The following is an 11,624-nucleotide window of genomic DNA, read 5'->3' as shown; positions in this document are numbered from 1 at the left end:
TGACCCACAATGCACTTGTCCTGGAATAACCGGAAGCGCTCGGCTTCAGTTGGCGCGCGCTGTTTCAAGTATGAAACTTGTTGCCACGCTTCTCTCGACCTGTTTAATGTATTCCTTACTTCGTTACTTATCGACATTGGCGTCACTTATGTCATGAAAGTGACAATAACTCAAGCCGCCGCTCAGAAGGAATCGGTTCTGGTAGGAACGCGAAGCTTTTCTGTTACATAATGGAAGATCTGTATAGAAATCCCCACTGGCTCTCCCTCAGTGGGAAGATAATCTCATTCCACTGCGAAGGGACTGCGGTGACAGATGACGGCGAGACGAGCGAATTGATATTCCGCAGCTTTTCGTACGACCGGGAACTCCACGCGCTGGTGAAGGCATGCGAAGGAGCAGCTGTCATCAGCAGGAAAACACTGGCTCGTGTTGTGCAGTGTGACCGCGCAGCTGACTGCCGGAGCGGACTCACTGCGCCCTGTGTCCTCGTCGACAAGAGATGCCCGAAACGGGGCAGCTTCCAGTACAGTCTCTTCACCCTGAACAGCTCAAACCAATTAGAGCCACGCATTGACTTTAAACTGCCTTATCAAATAAAAGGGCACGTGTCCATCCTGCAGGGACCCACAGTGCTGTGGAGCCACAAGGACAGTGTGTTTTACGCGTCTCTGCAGACGGGGGGAGTGAGACAGGTCCCCCTTCAGCTGTCCCACGCGCTCATTGCAGAACTGCCGCTCCACAAAGCGCAGATATTTATTCTTGGGCTGCAAGAGTCCTCGGATCAGTGCAAAGAACTGCAGACCTCGAGCCAAGACCTTGGCTATATGATTGAGGATGGACAAGTCTTCGATGGCACTGCTGTTGTACCTCGTCCCTACCTGAGCATCACCCAGTGCATCCTCGTGCTCTCCGCAGACAGTGTGGACAGTGTTCTGAAGTGTGAAGCGGTGGCAGCAACTTCTAATAAGCAGCTTGTCTATTTTGAAAACGGGGCAGTGAGAGGCACGTGCGAACTGCCTTTTGAGCAGCCTGAAAATATCCAGGTCGTTCACACGGGAAGACACGGCTGCCTGTATGCCGTATCCTTCCGCCAGGGCCATGTGTGCACTGTATGGAAGGAAACGTTTCAGGTACGAAAAACCTGGAGAATCATGATCATATCAAAATGTTTTTTTGTACTTTCATCGTATTGGCCCAAAAATGTATAATTTAACACTTGGTTTTATTCTTTAGATCTGTGAAATCATGAAATGCAACGTTACAATTTCTTGAATTGTGATACATTTTTACAAATTCTGATTCGTATTTTATTAAGTGAAGCCTATAACCATATTAAAGTTTTTTTTTTAAGATTCTATTTAAGATTTTCTTTTATACGTTTTTTAAGACTTTCTAGCTTTATATATAATAACTGGCAAAGCAAATTACTTTCTGGTCATATTCTCTTTCTTTAGCTCCATCTGTAGGTTTAAACGAGCTTAATCTTTTCTGAACACTTTCCCAGATTGCCTCCTGCTGGTCCGGAGTGAGCTCCTTCCACGTGGATGACTTCCTGGGATGTGGAACAGATCAGATGTTGCTCTTTTTTACAGATCAAAGTGAAGTTGGACAGCCAATGGAAAGATTTCTCATCACTGACCTTTGCGGTATTGCATATTCTGTAAGGCCTATTTTTTTTACTTGACACGAGCTCCAGTATGTTCTTCATTGTTGCATTAGCTTCTGTCTATAAAGGGAGCAGCATGTCTTATTGATGATCCATGTTTCCAGCGTGGCCGGGATGCTGAAGCTCATAAAACACCCGCTCCTATACCAGAGAACTACCTCCTCACTCTTCAGGCTTTACAGTCACGACTACAGGTGAGCTCTTATGGGACATTAGATGAGTGAGTGAATAATTCATTGTATTTACAACTCAGTGGGCAGCACATTTGCGTTACAGCAATAGGTCCAAGTTGCTTACTTTCTGTGTGCATTGAAAGGAGGCTAAGAGTTGCACATACAAAACACTCAACAAGTTGCTGGAACCATTCCCAACGGTGACTTTTACACAGCAAAGTGGGATTTACCGATTAATCTCAAATGCATGTTTTTGAACATGCAGAGGTTGACCATGTAAACTCCATCATCATGTTTGGTCTATATTGTCCAGTTATGTGGTGCTAATTAAATACTTTACATATTTGTATCAGATACAAATGCATAAAAATGAACGTTATTCTTTTAACTGCGTGTCCAGGTGTTATTGTCACTTAAATACTGTGTGATTTAGAGTGGGGTGACCGTTCTTCAAGATCTTCAGGAAGAAGTGCGGGTGAAGGAGCGAGTTCTGCAGCAGGCGGTCCAAACGCTCACCGACATGGTCTCAGGCAGAGACACTGTTGTGACCCAGCATGAGCAGGTAACGTTTGTGTGTGAGGCCAACAAACTTTTTTTTTAAAATAAAACAACGAACAAATAGTTGGGATTGAATCAAAAATGTTACAGAAAAGAAATTAGGACATTGAAATTGGAAACAGCGATTGTTCAGGTTTTGTCTTTTGGCCAGCTGTTGTTATATTAGACAACAAAGCAAATTATTATCATACCGCCAGAGGGTTTGTTTATTTGGATGATAATTATGGTTTCAGTTTTTAGTTTGTAGGCGGTGTAACTCGTCAGTGCAAATAAAGGGGCACAAATTTCGACAGCATTTTTACATTTTAATAAATTTCATGAAAAACAAAAAAAAATCCCACTGCATTTTTAATACTGCTATTACACCATCGGGGTTTTCTGATCCTGGGCACTTGATTGTAATTATTAGCCTGTTTACAGTTTCTGCAGAGCTTGATCGTGATACATCGATTACATGCAGGTATATTGAAGCAGCAGGGACCAGACGACCTCTCGTCACGGCTCATTGTTTTGAAACAGCGCCGCAAAACCCTTCTGTGCCTAAATGGCTGTTGCACAAATTGAAACGTCTGACATAAACTGCTATTGCTGTCAGTTCTGTCACACACTTGTCACTGCTGATTATAGTCTTTGCACTTTCTCTCTAGGAAGGCCTCTTTGCTCTGTGGGAAAGTGATGACGAGTCAAAGACCGAGGCCTCCGATGACAAGATGCAAGACGCACCAGCAGTGTCTTCAAGACCTCACGTTGATAAGCTGTGGCATCGCCTCAATGTGGACCAACTGGTTGTTGGGGCGATGCTAAATGCTGACAGCTCCCAGTAAGCAGAATTTAAATTTGATTCAGCTCGACCGTGTTTACTTTTCTGTGCGGAGATTATGTTCGCAATATGGCCCGAGGCGACAGCACGCTGATCACGCCGTTATGAAAAACACTTAGCGAATTCCTTCCACCTGAAGCGAAGCTTAATAAGTTCGTCAGGTTGAGAGGATTTGTGTGCGCATAATAAATACACAGGAGATTTTAATATGATATTTGAATAATCTGAGCAGTCGTGCTGCTGTCCAGTTCCGTGTCCATGTCGTTCACTTCTGATCAGAGCTGAATGGTTTGTCAAAAATAAAGCAAATTTCACGACGAGTGAATTGTCAGAAGTCAAAGGCATGTCCCCATTTTTCATGTTATGTCTGGAGAATACTTTGAGGCATGAATATGTACGCATGCAGAAATACAATAGCACTCAGACATCATTTAATGGGGTCTTTAATTAGGCATTGAAGGAAAGAAACTTCACACCTGATGTCCTTGAACAAGCGGCGCTCGCTCCCTTTTTATCCTCTTTGATTGCCCCCGACTTCAAGGCAGATGCTGTATGACTAGGAGGTCACCATGGCAACAAGTTTTTAATAACTCTCTATGCTCATTCTGAGGGAACAAGATGCTATCAGATTCCTCCATTCACCAGTTCTTTTTTTTTTTTTCCCCCCCCCCATCTGAAAGCATGTGCAAGAAAACCACACCTGGCAGTAAAATCCTCAAGAGCCCCGGCGCTGCTCTTTCAAGCAGTGTGCTTGTACAGCTGATGTAATCTCACCACCTGGAAATATTGCTGTTAATCACCTCACACGCAGCCACATGTAATTGTTTCGTGTCCGACCTGTAGCTTCATCACCTTCATCCATGAATGTGTGTCACGTGTCTTTTTTTTTTTTTTTTGCTGTTGTTGCAGACTAGTGACCAGCGTGAGCTTATCCATCCTGACAGAGAAGGACGAGAACTCTGCACCCGCGGTCATCCAGACCCAGAGCCAAGTGTTCCACCTCCCCGTGCCCTGCCTCCCCTCCTCCTCCTCTTCCTCCTCCTCTTCCTCGGTGTCCACGTTCCCAGAGCCCGCAGCCAAGAGAAGCAGGCATCACGCTGCCAGCAGACCCAATGATCTCCACACATGTCGACTGGCTGTAACCGCGGCGACCAAGCTGACACCTCTGTTGAACTCTGCCCGTGTCAAGTGCAGCGTCATGCTCCATTACACACTGAGAAAAGACGCCTCGGCCCTTGCGAGCAACTCAACGCCAGCTGTCGTGTTTTGTGGTCAACTTGACTTAGACATTCATAATGATTTTCAAACCCAGCTGCTGAAAACCCCCGAGCTCCAAACAGGTAAAAACACAAGTGTCTGTTCCTGGAGATCGTGATCCCGACACACGTGTGTTCATTATTATCATCTTGTTTATTTTTTTGTTTTTTACCCCCCCCCCAGACGAGGTCAGAGAAGACCTGTTGAGTCTGTTGGCAGTGCTCGATCGCTGGGTCTTCCACATAAACTCCCCTGAAAACAGCTTAGGTGATATAAATGGCTGGATCCTGAAAAGAGCAGGTTGTAAGAAGATTGAAGTGAGCCCTCAGTATCTACTGTCTAATTCTTCTGGACCATCTGCTGTCATGGTCTTCCACTGGCATCAGATCACCCCGTTCCAGGGAGAATTGTCCATCCATTCCAGGTAATTGACACTTATTGACTGATATTAGTAACATAGTTGTAACTTGTAATTTTGAGCAGTACAGTTGTAAAACGAAATACTGAAAAGACAAAAAAACCTCAAAAATGCTCTTTGCATTACTCTAAAAAACTCCACAGTTTAATAAATCAATACATTTAGACTTTGCGACCTGTGATTTTCATAATTTTATTGCTTGAGCTGAAACGTGGCTGTTTTGACAGCTACGTAAAGTTAGGAAGAAATCCTGAATAAAGACTTTTAGTTGAACTACTTGTGCTCAGTGAATGAGTTAAGACATGACCACCAGGGAGTTATTCCGTTTTATTTGAAAAGAAAAAAAAGAAAGGTGGTTCAAGTCGAGGTTGGCCCCACTCAATTTGAATTAATAGATTTAAAGTTGACAAGGCTTTGAAGTTGTCTTAAGATGTATGTCAGCCAGATATTCCTCTGAATAGCAAAGAGATTAGGATTCTCTGGCAAGCAGAGCACTTAAAATTACAAATCCTGCAAATAAACTCTGAGCAGGTAGGCGGCTGTGAATTGACTGACAAATGGTCTAAAAATGTATATATAAAAAAAAAAAAAGAGAGACTTCAAAGCGTTTCAATCATTGTTGAATTTATTGCACCATATTTGATGTATTAACTGGCTCCGGCTCTATTGTTGCTTTGCAGCAAGTTACAGATGCTCCAGTTCTTGGACTCGCTGTTGGCACACCTCCCGGCGTCGTGCACCATCCAGCCTGTGAACGACGTCGGAGGCCAGGGCGCCGCTCGGGTGTTTGCCTTAGCCCTGGAAAAAGAGTTGGTGTCCCTCAAGGAGGGCGTGGCGTCGACACTCTGCGCAGAAGACGGAGCGGAGGCACAGAGGCTTGAGGAAACCCCCGAGACCGGCACCGCCGAGGGGCTCCAAAGGTGCAGGGAGGTGTGGCAGCAGCACACGGAGAGGACTAAGAGCAGGCTGAGCCCTCTGGTGGATGTCGGGAGGTATCGTAGTCTGATTCAAAGTATGTCCAAAGCCCAACTGGATGTGGATTTGGCAGCTCTTTTAGACCTCCAGAGGACTCCGCTCGGTTAATATTCTGCAGACATGAACTATTACTACTGTGTCTGGCCTGAGGATGAATGACGTAAAACAAATAGAAAATATTCCCACTTGTCCTTAGTTATGAGAATCTACCCGTGCTGCTGCTTTGCTCACGTTTCGAGTGAAACTGCTCGTCGGCTCACCCAGACAGCCTTGCAGGAGTTTCTGTCTTACCGGTGCCTATTGCTGTGTGGAGCCTCAACCTATTTCCATTGGATCACCTCCTGCGTTTCACAGCCTTAATCTGATGCTGTTGTCATGCTGCTCCAGCTCAGCCTATTCTTCTGTTCGTGTCTCTTTCGACCCCGTGTGTTTCAAAAACAACCCTTTTATGTCTGCTGTCGCCACTGCTGCATGACATTCAGTGCGACCGAGATCACTTTCATCCCGGAGTGAGAGAGAGTTTGTGCTGCGTATAAAGACCGAGGATGAGTGTAGTGCAAAGCCTCGTATCTACAGTGTGTGGATGGAGTTAACTGAAAGCTTTTAGTGCCACTTTTCTCCCGTGGTTCAGTTACTTTGCGGTAAAATGGTGTAAAGAGAAGAACCTAGACGCTACAGTCGCGCCACAGAGCCTGTCAGTGCTGTTGTTATGATGCAATTCATCCAAATAAGCATCAGATCATACTTGAAATGGCCGCAGCCCGGCCGGACTCATAAGGTCTGTGTCAGCTTGACCAGTCATGATGGCTAAAAAGGGACGACAACTGAAGTGTTTTTCCCTCTGTGGGAACTACGTTTTTTTTTTGGGGGGGGGGGGGGGGGGGGGGGGGTGGGAGTTGCTCCATCTGGTCGCACTTCTCAGTTAAAGAGGAATAAATTCTCCCTTTTATTTATTTATTTATTTATTTTAAATACATCTCCTTCAGTACATGCTCCATTTTTTTTTTCTGAACTCACTGCCACAGCGCTTATTTCGAGACCAGAAAATAATTTCTCACACGTTTTCCCGTGTTACTCATGCAATTCTACAGAGGGAATCTATTTTTGTCGTGTCACAGTATAAATAAGAGCTCCGGTATGAAGCTAACTCGGCTTCAGCGACTATGCAAGCTGATCACACACATGAGCACTTTCTTTTGCTCCTTTAATCCCTCACATAGCGAAAACACCCGCAGCCCTTTTGGCTGTGACACAAACACCTCTGTCACTTCGAGCCATGAAGAAGAATTCGGAATCCTCTACAGTAAATAACACCAGCAAATGGCCAGGGGGAAATGGATCATACGTGGAAAGCAGAATTCTATTGTATTTGTGTTCCCTCAGAGTTCCAGCTGCGATCCAAATAAAATATATGGTTTTGTCGTCCCATTATTGCCTGTTAAGTTGTATTCATTCTGAGTGGTGAAAGAACACCGCAGGGTTCCACCTTGAGAGGGGAATGAATAATGTCTCATAATGTTTCTGTTCTTTGGAAACATCTCAGACGTACAAAAACTAAAAATACACCATATTTAATTACTGTTGTGACTTGGTGGTAAATTAATAATGAAGCCATCTCCTACTATTCTTTCACAAAAATCTTTAGAAGCATTTATTGACCTACTCCCTTTTATTACTGGGGTCACCACAGCAAGTCAATGGAACTGCCACCATAGAGTTAGATGGTTTGTGTGCTCGATATCTTTCCCGCTGCAACCGGGATTCAAACACAAGCCCCATCCGGCCCTCAAGGTAAAGACCAAACCGCTGCACTACCGACAGAAAATCATAAGCTGTTAAAAATTAAATGACTTTTGAGATAATCGTCAGGTACCTTTTTTTTTTTTTGTTAGTTAAAAATACAAGTTGTAATGTCAACAGCTACACTAATTCAGCTTTACCTGAAATATTATTTCCATTTGTTATCAGCCTGCCTTGCAATAGGAATACTTAACGCATCTCAGGTGCAACCTGCTTTTCATGCCACGGGGCTGACTGTCGGCAAAGTATGTGAAAGTGCCCAGTCCATCACAGGACGCCTCCACACAAATTGTACAGTCGCCTTTTGCTAACTAGCCATGAGGCGGATGTGCTTATAGCTACATCACTGTGCAGCTTCTTTTAATCATTCAAACATTTTAAGCCACACATTGAGAGTCTGCATTATATGTCTTCGTGAGCTCGTCACAAATCCCCCTGTTGGTTGTTTTTTTGCTGGAATGGATTTTCTTTTCATATTCCAAACACATTCACGTGCAGTTGATAGTATCCCGGTGAGATCTGCTGAGAGATGAATCATGCTCCTAAGATATGTATGTTGTGAAGAATGCATGGGGTACCGCTGCAGTCGGCGGGTATCGATCCAGATTTCACCAGGAATTCCTCTTTGTAAGTCTCTGAATCTTACTGGGTCAACCAAACCCAGTGGGTGGACATTGATTTTATCTGCAACATAAAGTGTGGAGCACAGCCCACGTCCAGCAGCGCCCATGAGTCTGTATACAGACTGCTCCCATGCTCCCATGTGAGACAACACTCCGGCTCAAAGACTAACAATCCTCATGTATTTGCAACCTTTAGTTTTAATTACCCAAACACCCAAAAAAAACACACTTCTCTGTATAGTTTACTTGTTCTATTACTGCATGTATAGATTTGTTCTGGTGCAGTTTCCTCCCACATACATTCGAGGTTAATTGGTGACACATAATTGCCCCTCAGTGCGACTCTGAGTGTGTGTGTTGTTTTCTGTCTCTCTGTCGGGGCTCCGTGTGGATCTGCCGACCTGTCCAGAGTGTCTCCTGCCTTCATCCACAGTCAGCTGGGATCAGCACCCTGCGAATCTTGGTTATGCAATAGAAGATGTGATAAATGAATAGGTGGCTGGCTGGACACTCTACTTTAACAGCAGTGCTCAGTAAGTGCAAATGCAATCAGGGGTATCCGACAGTTGTGAATACAAGATTATGAGTCTTTTTTTTAGGTCCTATGGTGTACGCATCAAGATGTACACATAGAATGAACAACATGCAGGGTCTACAATGTAAAAAGACAAAAAATTAAATAAATCCTAGCTTGATAAGTCTTTTCTTTTTTTAAATTAAAATTTAGATTAATTCCAAAATAGTCTCTGATGCTTCTAGATGTTAATAATATAGTTTTACTTTACAAATGTCTTTTTTCACACACTTTGCCTTTGCTGTAGTCTGACATTTGTCATGGTATAACAAAACCCTTACACACTAACAAGCAGAATATGCTGCTGGCCTCTTTATTACCATAAAACCGTCGGCATTTTAGTTTTAATTTGATGCAGCATTTATGCTCGCACATAAAGGACAGCATAGGCAAAACCAAGTGTTCTTAACTTCATTAGTTTCCTGCTTTTCTCTCATACTGGCCCTATCAACTCGCTGTGCAGTTGCTATGGCAACCCTCATTTCTCGCCTCTCTCAGACCTCGCAATCCAGCCTCAATAAACCTCATGCATGATGGAAAGTTGTTTTCCTCCGAAAGTGAATTATAAGCTGCAAATAATTTTTCTTTAGTAAATCATTACGTCGCCGTTGATTGCATGGAGGCTATTGCATTCTTGCATATTTTAAACTGTGATATTACTGTTGGCCACTGCTAGTGAAATGGATGGTGTTTTCCATGCGAGGATTAGTATGACTGATTAGTTTATAATCCTTTTTGTTGTGCACATTAAAAAAAAAAAAAAGCAGTGGGGTAATTAATGTAACCTCCTCGGTAAACCTGCCAGAGTCCATATATTCATATCTGAATAAACAACAGCTGACGGATCCTTGCAATATTCACACTATGGCAATAACAGGCATTATTGTCAGATAATGCAGTAATAGGATATCATCATGTGTATTGAAAGCTGTCGTGGTCACCGTCTTTCTATGGCGGATATATTTACGTTACTCTGAGTATTTGATTGAGCTCAGGTGCAGCAGCAACAGGTGGGCGCCTGTTTATTGCTCTGTTTATTTATCTTATACAATTGTCCTCCTGTGACTTTGAATCAATGCCAGTTTTTTAAATCTTTTTTTTAAATTTTTTTTTAACTCAGCTGGTAAGCGAGCGCCAACTGATGGAATCAATGTACTACAGTGTGAATTCCATTATCATGAATTAATGGAAACCCACTGTCACATCATATCTGTGTCACCCCAGGCCACCAAGTGATCTGTGGCACATGTCACCACCCCGACTTATCGGCTCCGGGAGGAGAAGAGACTGCGTTTGTCGATCTGATCTGCAGCCGCTTGCAAAAAGCATTTTAATGCCTTTGTACCTTCTTTCATCATTTTCTTGAAAAATGTCATCTATCTTTTTTCCTTTTTTTTTTTTAATTTCTTACATGAGAAGATAGCAAAGCAGATGTTTACATTGTCAAACAATACAGACATTGGTCACTACTTCATAAGAGATGACAGTTAGAAATAGAGTAAATATGCGCACAGTCAATTTTATTGATGTACAGGCCAGTAAATAACATTGTTTTTCCCCATAAATAGCATTCAAGAAAAGAGTTCTTCACCACAGTATATTGGGAGTGCAAGAGCCATCCAGTGCTCAGTGCCATGGATGTTATGAAGAACTGTCCCTCACTGTTGAGTCTAACTACAAGCAAATGTCACCATCCAGCCACAAACACAGCGAGTGACGGGAAACAGTCCACAGCAGAGGTTGAAAACGTTTACAGAAAGATAGTACTTTATAAACATAAGAGAATCCCCTGTACAATAAATATTTCATCAGACTAAATCTACAAAAACAGCCTCCAAGTGTAAGATCATTCCTAAGATACCTGGAGTATTTAACCGTGAATATGAATTGGTTTGGTGTGGATCTGGGCCTTTTGATGGCACTGAATAATGTAGTGCATGTTCACAGTTTGTGGGCTTACACATACACCTGCTCAGATTTAGCCATCATACTTGCATGAACTAGTTTATTCCGTGAATTACCTCAGCATGACAGCTAAATTTAGAATAGCTATAAATAAAAAACAAAGCTTGACCATATTTTTAGGTGACATAAAAAGTCCATGAATACAATTTATAATTTATCATAGGGAAGAAACTTTGGACGTGTGGCCACAGCTCGAAAAGATCAGAGGATGCATTTGGCTGTGACGGATCACAAGAGGAGATGCTTGGAAAAGAAAGAATGGACAAGCGCGACACTTCACCTCTCTAAATCTTTGATATCTAAGGCCTCAGGGATTTCATCAAAATGCAGGATCCAATTTCCGATTCTCATCTACTCCGTTCTCACTGGTGCCTGAGACGTGTGCGCCGCTGCTCCATGTTTGAGAGACGCTTGGGTTGGGTAGTTTGGAGGTTTCCTCTGGACTTGGTATAAAGACGGGGGGAGGCGCCATGACCACAGTGCACTATAAAACAGTCCCGAGAATCCTCAATAGGAAGTTTTGCAATCACAAAAGTAGGTGTCACTAAGTTACTCTACAGATACGAATCAGTGGAATGTTACATTGTTACAAACGCCAAGGTAGGAAAAAAAAAATGGTTCACAAAGATTTTGGTCCATCTTCTCCAGCATGTTATTAGGTCTTGAGTTGACAGTGGTTCACTCTAGATTAGAGGGTTTCAAAGTGTAGGGCGGGCCTTCCCTGGGTGGGGTGGAGGGAGCGGGCAACAGTGGAATAAAAGGTTTCATCATTAATAGAAAAAAAAAGTGTAA

At 43.2% G+C, this 11,624-nt stretch overlaps 1 protein-coding gene across 1 annotated transcript; it reads left to right on the top strand.

Annotated features, from left to right (window-relative positions):
- Window positions 1-230: 230 nt before the first annotated feature.
- Window positions 231-5,978, top strand: fancb (FA complementation group B; the record flags this gene model as incomplete). Its single annotated transcript, XM_080498200.1, has 8 exons — window positions 231-1,133; window positions 1,508-1,663; window positions 1,774-1,863; window positions 2,276-2,404; window positions 3,048-3,220; window positions 4,130-4,560; window positions 4,661-4,901; window positions 5,576-5,978. The coding sequence occupies 8 exons, from the start codon at window positions 231-233 to the stop codon at window positions 5,976-5,978; spliced, it is 2,526 nt and encodes an 841-aa protein (XP_080354326.1).
- Window positions 5,979-11,624: the final 5,646 nt, after the last annotated feature.

Source organism: Blennius ocellaris (assembly GCF_963422515.1).
Source record: "Blennius ocellaris genome assembly, chromosome: 6".
Lineage (NCBI taxonomy): Eukaryota > Metazoa > Chordata > Actinopteri > Blenniiformes > Blenniidae > Blennius > Blennius ocellaris.
Note: the sequence above shows the minus strand (reverse complement) of the source record. Positions and strands in the feature narration are given on the sequence as shown.